The following is a 12,739-nucleotide window of genomic DNA, read 5'->3' on the forward strand; positions in this document are numbered from 1 at the left end:
AAAAGGAAAAGTGAAGGGCAGCCAAAAGGGCAGAGATGGGTGAATAGGGGGAAGTTGGAGGCAATTCCTTATCTTACTGAGGCTTGGGGATGGGAGGGGCCAAGCCCAGAATGGCTTGGTTTTGTAGGTCTCATCTAATGACGAGTAACATTTGCTTAACAACAGCAAGAGGATGGCTTGGATTGTGATCACTAAGTGATGTAGTCCCGTGATGTCTTGTTTTATGACCACACTGCTTAGTGACTGAAATCCCAGTCCCAACTGTGGCTGTAATTCAAGGGCTACCTGTTTAAATAACAAAGTAGCATATCTATGCATGTCAGCACATGGTAATGTGCTACTCTTGGTATTATGTTCCACCCATATATTACACAGTATTGGTTGCTATAATTCAGTGGAACAACCTGCCTCCAGAAGCGGTGAACACAATTTAAACACTGGAAGTTTTTAAGAAGAGACTGGACAGCCATTTGTCTGAAATGGTATAGGGTTTCCTGCCTGAGCAGGGGGTTGGATAGATGACCTTCCAACTTTATTATTATTATTATTATTATCCATTTCTGAAACCCAAAAGATAATTCACAAAATATATTCTCATAAATATACATTTGTATCTTCTGATTTAGGTAAAATAAAGCAAATTGAGTCCATGGCATCATTTTAGATGATATTTTACACATTCTAATGCATTCTCCCACAATGTCTTTATCCCTTAAGAGTGTGTGTATGCATGTACACATATTAATTCTTGAGATGGTGATGTTGAACAAAATGATATATAGTCACTGTTAAATGTATGGCATTGGAACAAAGCTATATACTATATTAAAAAAAATAAAATGATAAGATCCTGGCTTCTACATAGCGCCACCATTAGGTCCATAGTGGCAGACCTTCTCAATTGTTCCTCTCCTCCTTTGAAATAACATGATCCCAGAGATTCTCATAAATATACATTTGTATCTTCTGATTTAGGTAAAATAAAGCACATTACACATTCTAATGCATTCTCCCACAATGTATTTATCCCTTAAGAGTGTGTGTATGCATGTACACATATTAATTCTTGAGATGGTGATGTTGAACAAAATGATATATAGTCACTTATATATATAGTACAGAATGCGGCCGCGAGAGTTGTCATGGGAGTTTCCCGGTACTCCCATGTTACACCTTTGCTCCGCGAGCTGCATTGGTTACCAGTTGTCTTCCGGGTGAGGTTCAAGGTCTTAGTGATGGTTTTTAAGTCCTTACATGGCATGGGTCCGGAATACCTCGGGGACCACCTGCTGCCGGTGTCAACTCCCCTCCGCCCTGTGCGTTCCCACAGAGAGGGTCTCCTCAGGGTGCCTCCGGTCAGAGAATGCCGGCTGGTGGCCCCCAGGGGGAGGGCCTTCTCTGTGGGCGCCCCGGCTCTGTGGAATCAACTGCCGGTTGAGCTCCGGATGGCACCGGATCTCCGCTCCTTCCGGCGCGGGTTAAAGACCCACTTATTCGAACAAGCTGGCCTGGCCTGATGGGGAGTCAATTTAGGGTTTTAATTATTTGTATATTCTTATTGTTTTATTTTGGGCATTAATTTAATTCTTTTTTAACTTTTGTACTTTTGTATTTTTATTATATGCCCTGTTCACCGCCCTGAGTCCTTCGGGAGAAGGGCGGTATAAAAATTTAATAAAACTTAAATGTATGGTGGCATTGGAACAAAGCTATATACTATATAAAAAATATAAGATAAGATCCTGGCTTCTACATAGCGCCACCATTAGGTCCATAGTGGCAGACCTTCTCAATTGTTCCTCTCCTCCTTTGAAATAGCATGATCCCAGAGATTAAAGTAGCCCTAATCTTGCTAAGAATTTAGAAGAACAGTAAGACCTGGCTTTACTAGATGAGCTTGGGGAATGATTTAAATTCTGGTCCATTTTGGAGTATCATTGATGGTTGTTTTGACATTTCCTCAGGCCTATATTGTTAATTATTTTTTTAATCCAATTACTGTATTTTGGAAGGTAAGCCATTCAAAGTTGCTTCCAATGGAATGACATATAAAGTCAGTACAAGTGACATTTTTGTGGGGAAAGATACTGTAATGGGTCTTTTATTCTTTGTTCCCAGCATTTTAAAAATGTTAGTTCAGTTTACCTAATTTTTTAGAATTTGCCTTCCAGGAATTTATTAGACGAGGGTCTAGGATCTCAAGACCCTATCAGATGCTTGCAAAATCCAAACTATTTGCCAGCCTACAGTATTTTGAAAAATAATACAGTATTAAAATCAAACAATTGTGAAAAGTAGCAGCGAACAGGTCAGTTTTAATATTTAATGTGGTAAATATTGATAAATACAACTGATATAAGCAAAAGCTCTTTTGGGCTCTTCCATAATCTTTAAAAGTGGGAAAGGAGTGCATAAATTACGTACAGTGCTCAAATCTGGACAGGGCACTGTCAGATTCTAAACACACCAATTATTTCTGAAACCATCCTGCACTTTCTTCTCTCTGTTGATACTAGTGTAGCGTATACTGTATGGGCTGCAAAAAACTGATGACCACAAGTACAGAGCTTTGTGTATCTTTTTGCTGCTATATAGATTTTTGAAGCACAGATATGTATGGTTTGTCAAGCAGATATCATTCTGTTGTTTCTTATGTTTGTCTACTTCAGTGGAACTTCCATATATGTCTATATAAGACTGCTGTTTTACTGCACAAATTTATATATCTATGCAGTACAGTGAGAGGCAACTTTGGGAAAACAGATGGGGATTTAAAATTATTCTTCCTGCTTCTAGTTCAGAACCATAACCACTTCACTTTGATTTCATTGATTTATACCAAAATAATTTCCTTTTGAAAATGAAAATATTTTAACAATGAATAGTTTGGTTTTAGGATTAGTCATTCTACTATAAATCAGACATACCATAACATTTTGCATAAAAACATATTATTAAGCCATAAATGGTTACTGCTTTTTTATATCATTAGCACATTTATTTTCAAGATAACTGGTTGTTCACACTAATATAGAAATTGTATGGAGGTTCCTGCCAAAGATACATTGCAATGTCCAGTCCAGACTGTTTTGAGAAGTTTCTTTCTACATGAACCTGCAAGTTTACTTAGACCACCTGAACAGTTTGCCTATGAATGACATGAGCTTGCCTAGCAGCAACCAGGGTCAGGCTTTCTTTGTTGCCTCCCTACTTAAGAATGCATTCCTGTCTTCTGTCTAACATCTTCATTTATATAATGAATATAGCTTTATTCATTCATAGAAGCAAGAAGAGTGTTAGAAAGCTGGAACATAGCTCTTTTTATAATATACATATGTTAATGTACACAGTACAATGGTGCTTTGGTACTCAAACTGCTTTGAAACTCATCGAATTTTGTACTCAGTGCATTTTGATGCAAAAATGTTGTCTCAGTAATCATTGTTTGGTACTCAACACCCAAGCTAGAACTTTTTGGTGTTGGCTGCCTTTCCTTATGTGAAAAATTTGTTTGGTACTCATTGTTTTTCATATTAATTGGCAATTAATTGGCATGAATTGATATCACGTCTCCCGGAACCAATTAATGATGAGCACTGAGGTATCACTATATATATTAACTACATTTTAATAATTTGCTATAAATATTATTATTAAACTTAAGGAAAGACAGTTCATTATATAAAGATTTCATTTCACATCTTGAGGGACCGCCTTTTTTCCAGAGTCTGTACTCATTCAAACAGGTCAAATAGAATGAGCATGCTGCAGATCCCATCAGCCAAAGAATGTTGGTTGCCAGGGACTAGAACACGAGCTTTTTCTATAGTCACCCCTGCTCTGTGGAACATCCTTGCTTTGGAGATTAGAGTGGCCTCAACCCTGTTAGCCTTTCATAAAGCTCTAAAAATCTGGCTATGCGCCTGAGCCTGGGGCGCTACATGCTGGCTATATAGTTGATGGGCCAGATATCTTGCTTTTATACATACTTCAGATTAAGGATTTTAATGTTTTTTACTGTTTTAATGCTTTTATTGTTTTAAAATGTTTTTTTTTTAATTTTAATTGTAATATGTGCTTTGAACTGGGAGCCACCCAGAGTCATTTGCTGAGATGGGCGGCTATAGAAATGAAAAGAAAACAATAAATATATAAAGTTATACAATAAAAAATGTGGTTATCTTGCTAAATATACATATTACAAAAACCAAATAGTCTAACTCTAAAATTATACCTCAAGACAGAGAAGAACAGGTACATTTAAACAATATGCTCTAGAATATATATGCTCCTTTGCCATTCCAATAAAGACAAACCAGTAGTTATTTAAGCATATATTCAGAAATAGCTGCCGCTACTACTAGATCTCCACAACTGACTTGCCTATATTGGAGCTTACTTATATCTGCAAAAAGAAGCATTTTGGATAGCTGAATCTGAAGATAAAACTGTGTAGCCTACCAATGTCACAATTTCTGGTCCTTGAATTAAAAAGAGAGCAATATGCTTGTTGTAAATTCCTCTTTCTTCCTATTGTGGAACACTCAAAGCATTCTGAATTTTGTTCCTTATGAACACAAAACGCTCAGAACATTGTAGGCAGTGTCCAATTGGTAGTTAGCCAACTTATTAGAAATAATGCTGCTTTGTCTTAAGTTTGAAAACTTTTTTTAGTTTTAAGCACACCCCTATTTGTCCAAATGAACAATGCTATAAAACTTTTATTTGTTAAAACAAAATTTACATTTCAGCTTGCACTTCATTTTTGTGTGGTATTTAAAAACGTAATGTGCAAAAAGGGTTTTTTCTGAACAGTACTAGCTAACTAAGCTTACTGATCTTTTTTTAATAATGAAAAGTTAAAAAATGGTAACAACCTAACATTTAGTAAAATTTAAATTCATGCTGATAGTGGCAAAACATTTGATTTGAGAAAGGATTTTGTGTGCAACTGAAATAAATATCACATATCTAATATATAAATACTGTATACAATATGGATATTACTCTTTGTAAAAGGCTTACAAACATACATAAGCAAGACTTTCCACCCCACCCCCCCTTAGCTACCATTGCAGTTTGTTTTATTTCAGGGCAGATTTACTAATGCAGTTGTATATTCATGTGAAGATATTATTTCTCAATAAAGATAGCTTGACAACTTTGGAAACTGATTTCTTATTTAAAATGAACTGATATAGGATATTATTTGTGCATGTATTTGTTTCTTGGGCCTCTCACTGTAAATAAACACAGTTCTATATACTGGTGTAGGCTTTCACTGACAGTATCTGTTGGGCAAAATTGGGCTTCGGGGTTTAATGCCAACCTTCAGACAAGGTGATCTGCTATCTGAAGGTGTCACAGTTGCCAGTGAAATGTCAGGAAATCAGTTAACTAGACCACAGTCACGAAACCCTTCAGGCCAATACTGCTTAAAACAGTTTTGCTTGGACAATCTGGTTTTTGTGTATAAAACCTTTCAGATATAATTATATCAGGTAAGATTGTCTCCCAGTTAATGCCAAAGTTAAAATGTTCCAATAGTTTTATTCTGTGTTTTATTCTTGCTGAAATGAGATGAATTTCATTTTGAGAAAATGACAGGTCAGCACTTATTCCTCACAATTTCCTTTTTATCATGGATTCATTTCCAGTTGACTGGAACTGATTTCCATTACTTGACTAACATTTGTAAGCTGGATTCCTCAGCTTGACAACCACAAAAACTGCTCCAGGGAAATTGTTGGAAAAACAGTTCAGGAATATTAATGGGCTGCTTGAATTTTCTCCCAGTTTTTAATTTTGTGTATATCATTTCATATTCAAAAATTGTGAGTCTTAATTTAATATAAAGGTCCACTATAACTGTTTGTGATAAATTCCCAGCTACTTCATGACATTCTAAAGTGATCCCAAAGCAGAGCATGAAGCTATACGGATAAGAAAAGGGTTTATTTCTTAGTAGTTATGGTAGTAAAATGAGGAAATTGCAAATAGATTGCCCTGCACAAACAATAATTTTGATGGGAGATGAAGATCTGCTCTCCACTTTTGAGAGAGGATCATCTACCTTATTGACAGTAGTACTGTCCACTCATCTGGAACTTAATTGGTGCATCCCCCGCTCATCATCCCATTTTGCTACTTGGAATAAGAAAATAATAATAATAATAATAATAATAATAATAATAATAATAATAATAATAATAATAATAATAATAATTAAAAAATAAAACTAAAGTTGGAAGGGATCTGGAGGTCATCTAGTCCAGCCCCCTGCTCAGGCAGGAAACCTTATACCATTTCAGATAAATGGCTGTCCAATCTCTTTTTAAAGACTTCCAGTGTTGGAGCATTCACAGCTTCTGGAGGCAGGTTGTTCCGCTGATTAATTGTTCTGTCAGGAAGTTTCTCCTTACTTCTAGGTTGCTTCTTTCTTTGGTTAGTTTCCATCCATTGCTTCTTGTCTTGCCTTCAGGTGCTTTGGAGAATAGCTTGACTCCCTCTTCTTTGTGGCAACCCCTGAGATACTGGAACACTGCTATCATGTGCACCCTCGTCCTTCTCTTCATTAAACTATCAGATATACAGTTGAGGTAGTCCTCAATTTATAACAGTTTGTTTAGTACTGTTCAAAGTTACAATGGCTTATGTGACTTATGACCGTTTTTCACAGTTACCACCTTTGCAGCATCCCCATGATCATGTAATCAAAATTCAGATGCTTTGGCAATTGGTTCCTATTTATGACAATTGCTGTGTTCCAAAGTCTTGTGATAGCTCTTTGCAACATTCTCACATGCAAAGTCAATAGGGAAATCAGATTCACTTATCAACTGCAGTCATTCACTTAACAACTGTGGCAAGAAAGGTCATAAAATGGGGCAGAATTCACTTAACATAAAATTTGGGCTCAATTGTGGTCATGTTGAGGAACATATGTATTTGAACATATACAGAGTGCATTTCCCTTCAAAAGTTTCATAATCAGAAGTATGCCTCACTCAAGCCAAATTAATCTAGATGAATTTTGGCAAATCTCCTACTAGTGTTTATAATAATCATAATCCCAAACTTGTCATAGAAGGGCAGGCCTAAAGCGAGTTTGGTCAGGTGGAAAATTTTCAGTCAAGAGAAATTTGAAAGGGAGTCTGGGTGATATAAAAGTAAAATAGGGCTAGTATATTTTATAATTATGATTATATGCTTTCAGGCCTGTGTTTGCTCTTAGCTACCACATAGCCAGCTTGATAAGATTTCTGACTAAAGAAAATAAACATTGACTTGCAAGGTAAAATTTTAACTACACATTAAAAAAAGATAGAGGTAAGATTGATTAACTTCTAGCTGCAAGGCCATGTCCATTCATCTTGCATCTTGATAACACGTTTAATAAAGGTTAGCCTGAGTTACATTACCGGAACAAAGTTCGCATGAGGTGCGTGGCGGTCTACCTCTATGTTCTACGCCAGGGGTCTTCAAACTTGGCCCTTTTATGACTTGTGGACTTCAACTCCCAGAATTCCTCAGCCAGCATGGCTGGCTGAGGAATTCTGGGAGTTGAAGTCCACAAGTCATAAAAGGGCCAAGTTTGAAGACCCCTGTTCTACGCCCTTTTCTAAACTGCTCTTCTCCTTTGCAATCAACCCCTCCCCATCACTCCTCCCTATTCCACTATTCCATTTTCCTTTCAACCAGGTGTGAGCCCGGACTGAAAAACTGATCTGAGCTGCAATTACAGGGCGCTGTCACTTGTTGCTAGGTGACCAGACGCGAAAGGGCAGGGCGGAAGAAAGAGTGGGAGAAAAGGCTCCCAGCAGACGAGGCCGCTGCACTGCGACAAAAAACGAAAAGGAGGAGGCGCGCGTGCGCTAGCCTTCCTGATTTGCTATAGGCTCGTTGGGATCCCGGGAAGGCGAGATATAGCGAGGGGAGGCGCATGGATTGGCTAGTTAGGGTATGAATGACTGAATATTTCTCTTCCCCTGACTGAATATTTCTCTTCCCCAGTATCTCTCTCTCTCTCTCTCTCTCTCTCTCTCTCTCTCTCTCTCTCTCTCTCTCTCTCTCTCTCTCTCTGTTTAATCAGAAAAGGGCGGTAAGGGCGGTATTAAGAGACCGAGTGGTCTGTCAAAGGCTAAGGAGGCTGGGAGAGCAGGTGGATGGGCGAGTGCACGGGTGGGTGGGTGAGTGAGTTAGTAGGAGCTATAAAAATGGCAGAATTCCAATGCCTCCCAGTTTAGTATAAGTGACTCAGATGGAGCAGCAGTTTCCCTAATTCATGATGTATCTGATTGCATGATATCTTCGATAGTGGTGTATCTAAAAAGGTTCATTTTTTAAAAAAAATACTGTAAGTCTCTTGATTTCCAATGTTTTTTTTAATAGTAAAATTCCTAAAGAGGTAGGAATGTTATGAAGCTATTGTTAAAATTCAGTCAATGAATTCATATAGGGATTTTTAAATATATACTGTATGTATATATTACAGTTGGACACATAGTCACTCAGATGTTTAGACAGGACTTGACTTGGCATTTTTATTCTGGGATCGATAGATGTTGTTTGATAGTGTTAGATGTACCATCACAAGTACAGCTTGCCCTTTGCAATTGACTGATGGTAATGTCAGTGCCAGTGTTTTAAGACTGCTCAAGGTATTTTGGGATTGAATCTAAAGCTCTTACCATATTACCATTCGTACTAGTTTTGTTTTTTCTTATTATTTACAATCCTGGGAGAAGTCTCAGGATTTGAGGAGAGAGGGTGGCATATTTGTGCTTGCGTGCTTGATATCCTGAGAAGTGTATAGATTAGAACATTCTCTCCACTTTGTGTGGATGAAGTGATAGCTGCTGCTCAGAGGGTTGGAGTGATTCAGGCTTTCCTGCACAAAAGGGAGTGGGGAGGATGAAGAGATGAAAGCTCAGAGAATGAAAAAATATGCCGGCTGTTATAGCAAGGATCGATCAAGTTCAGTTTAGGATGCTGTATTCTCTAAACTTAGAATTAAACAGTGTGGCTTGCTTTCTGAAAATGTTTGATCAAGTTGATACTGAGGTTCGACCTCCGCTCAAGTTATAATTTACTTCTCTCTTATGTAATATTGCTGTTTAGGTTTGTTTTCTCTATTTCTTAACTTACAGGAATTTTACCTATTGGTTTTCAAGGAACACCCTTTGGAAGCGTACTTCAGGTAATTGATACTATCTGTGTCCTTCTCCCTTCCTGATATTTCATTTTCTGCATCTGTTTATGCAATTGGGGATTAGGGCTGGCAGGAAATAAATGAAGGATTAGACCTTAAAGGCATTCTAGACATTAGAAAGATGCTTCTTCCAGCTAAATAGTCACTGCAGTTTATAAGAACTAAAGGTAATCCAAGTAAATTAAATGGTGATGTAGAATGCGGGATACTTCATTTTTTTCAGCTTTTGTTCTGGGAAAGCCCATTTGTTTCACTTATATAGTGCTTTCTGCAATTCCATTTAGCACCACTAACCTAACTAAAAAAATTACAGGACTATAAAGTTTAATTTTTCATCATTTCCATGTTCAAATAAAGCTTAAATTGTTTGACAGAGACTGTATTTCTTCATAAAAGTACAGGACAAAAATTAGATTGAGAGCAATTCCTGCCCTTAAAATGCACATAGAAAACCTGTTCTCTAATTAATTATGTGGCAGATGATCTCAAGTTTTTTAGTTTCTTAGTTTTAGATATATAATATTCTGGGTGGGCAGTTTGTACTAGAGATGTTTATTTTGGCAATAATGACAATATTCTATGCTATTAGCTTTTTTATTTTTGGACCCCTTTGTAAGGGTTCTCTGCTCTCCAAGGATACACCATAGTGTAGCAAATCTTACAGTTGCCTTTCCCAAAAATAGACTATTGCTCTGAGTCAACTCCACCTTTCTAGGTGATTTGCAAGGTGATTTGTCCTTAAAGATGCCTTTAACAGTCCTTTAATATTATTATAGGGACGTGGTGGCTCAGTGAGTTAGGACGCTGAGCTTGTCGATCAGATGGTCGGCAGTTTGGCGGGTTGAATCCCGAGTGTCACGTAACAGAGTGAGCGCCTGTTACTCGTCCCAGCTTCTGCCAACCTAGCAGTTCGAAAGCACGTAAAAATGCAAGTAGAAAAATAGGGACCACTACGGTGGGAAGGTAACAGTGTTCTGTGCACATTTGGCGTCTAGTCATGCCAGCCACATGACCACGGAGATGTCCTCGGACAAGCGCTGGCTCTTTGGCTTTGAAACGGAGATGAGCACCGGCCCCTAGAGTCGGAAATGACTAGCACACATGTGCGGGGGAACCTTTACCTTTAATATTATTATAATATTCTTTAAATGCTTGTTTCATAAAGACTCATAGTCTTTAAAGTGATATATAACCTATGTCTTTTATCAAAAGCTTGTGCAATCATTGGGATGAAGTGTTCTTTCAGTGTGGTTGCTCCTTTTCTAGTTACTGCCAAGTTCCAGGCAAATTCTTTAGTTCCAGCCGGACTCTCATCTGGATGTGTGATGGTTGATTGTGATCGTGGTAACTGAATGATAGTCCTCTTGCTTGCTCATAATAGCTGTCCATCTTCAGACCCCTTTTTCTTATCACCTTTTCTACTATATGCCCCCACACATACACTCAGTCTTAGCATTTGTGTTTCTGTTCTGAGAGGGTGGATGGGCTGCTTCTGTACTTCTTCACATCCTTGAAAATGCCAGGGTGTGGCTCAGTTATAGGCAGCTGCAACACTGGCTTCTATGCCTTTGAGTAAATGTATGAATGAATATCTGAATACATGGAGGAAGTAAGGGGGGAAAGCTTGTTCCTATGATTGCAACTAGTTCTAAAAAGAGCAGGCAGCAATCCCAACTTCATTCCTTCACATTCCTTGTTTAGTTTAAACAGTTTGTTAATTGTTTTGTTCTGCACTAGTCTTTAAATAAAATTTGACTGACTGCCAATTGCTTATCCCCAGTTTTTTCAGGTAAATATTAATACTAGGTCATTTCCTATATGTGGCTGACTTTTCTCCAATGCTATCAGAAAACATTTCCAATGTTTAGAATTTATTAATGTTTCATGTCTCTTATTGTCAGTGTTCTCTTTCTGAGTAATTTTTTTTTAAACTTGCACGCTAACGGATAACCTACTTTAGTAATATAGAAATGGCATATGATTTCCAATGTGTACTACTGAAAATCATGGACTGGGTAGTAAACTCTTTGAAAATATTGAGTCTTAAGACTTAAGATTTGATTCCAGAAGAGTAGCTGTTAAGCCTACTCTAAAAATAAAATAGCTTTTATTTTAATAAAAAAACATATCAATACATTTTTTATTTCTATTTTAGAGTGATTGTTATTTTGTGATGTCCTATGACTGAAACTTATTTTGATTATTAAAAGTAGTAGAATAATACAAGTTAATTCTGTCTGAGTAGTGAGATTCAGATTTGAGATAAGAATTCTTGCAAGAAGAGAATTGTTCAAAATCATCTATTTATTGCTGTTTTTTTTCCTTAACATGATAAGTGATGTATATCATTTTAACTAAAAAAATTATTCTTTTGGGGGAAATTATTTTGAAGTCTAATGTTACCTGACTTACTTCTACAATAATTCAGTTATTTGATATACCACTGCCATAGTAATATCAGATTTTATATATTTTACTTTTTTATGTTCATACTCTAGCCTTTGCCCTGTACTAGTGAACATACCAGCCCAATGTGGCAGGATTGGGGCAGGTGGATCAGAATAGGAAAAAATAATACGATGGAACAATCCTCAGCACTCCAAGGTGGACACTGATATTTCTGTGCTCCCGTGTTGGCAACAATACAATAAATAGTTAATTAGTTTTGGGTCCATATTTATCTGAAGAAAGCTTCTCTTTCCTTATAGGTTACATAACAGCTACTATATAATTAGGCAAACCAAAATTCTTTAAACAGTATGAGTATTTTTAAATTTTCATGTCTTTTTCCAGTGCCCCAAAATGAACCGTGGATATATAGAAAATAATAATGTCCCACACGACAATAATCAAATGGTTTTGGATATGATTCTTTGTTCTTTACTTGGAGTTCCTCAGCCTGTCAACTGGGAAAACGTGGCAAGATTGGTTCCAGGGTATTCATCCAAAGAGGTAGGCTTTTTTTTCCTTCTCCTAACTTTAGCAGAAAAAATATTTTTAAGCAAGTTCAAGTTGGAAATGTTGCTTACTAGTCCCTATGCATGTCACAGGTCTGTTATAAATTCAGTGCTTGTACATACCTGATGGGTTTGGGGTTTTAACATTATTTTAACTAACTTACCACATTGGGCACAATCATTTAACTTTAAATCTTATATCCTGTATTCTTATTTTTATTGCCCTGTACACCGCCCTGAGTCCTTCGGGAGAAGGGCGGTATATAAATCAAATAAATAAATAAAATAAATACATAAATAAATAAATAAATTCTCCAATACAAGCAATATTTTAACAACTGCTTCCGGACAGCCATTTGTGTGAAATGGTGTAGGGTTTCCTAGAACTTCAGTTTCAGACAAGAGAGGAAAAATATTTATTTTTTGCAGTTCAGTGTATGTTTAATATCATCAAGAGATGCTTTTTGTAAAGTGGGTGGCTATATAATTTTTATTAATATTGCATATCTTTTTCAGCTCATAGAAGTAAACAGTGATTTACATTAGAAACAAAGATTAAATCAAAACTACA

The 12,739-nt window shown here is 36.9% G+C and overlaps 1 protein-coding gene across 1 annotated transcript in view; it reads left to right on the forward strand.

The window, feature by feature from the left end:
* Positions 1-12,013: 12,013 nt before the first annotated feature.
* The window catches only part of SANBR (SANT and BTB domain regulator of CSR), a gene marked incomplete at both ends in the record, with an annotated part of 43,321 nt that continues 42,595 nt past the window's right edge, over positions 12,014-12,739 (forward strand). The window contains one exon of the mRNA XM_083348431.1: positions 12,014-12,163. Coding sequence (XP_083204557.1) covers positions 12,014-12,163 — 150 coding nt within the window. The remainder of the gene's footprint in view (positions 12,164-12,739) is intronic.

This window comes from Vipera ursinii (assembly GCF_947247035.1).
Source record: "Vipera ursinii genome assembly, chromosome: 1".
Taxonomy (NCBI): domain Eukaryota; kingdom Metazoa; phylum Chordata; class Lepidosauria; order Squamata; family Viperidae; genus Vipera; species Vipera ursinii.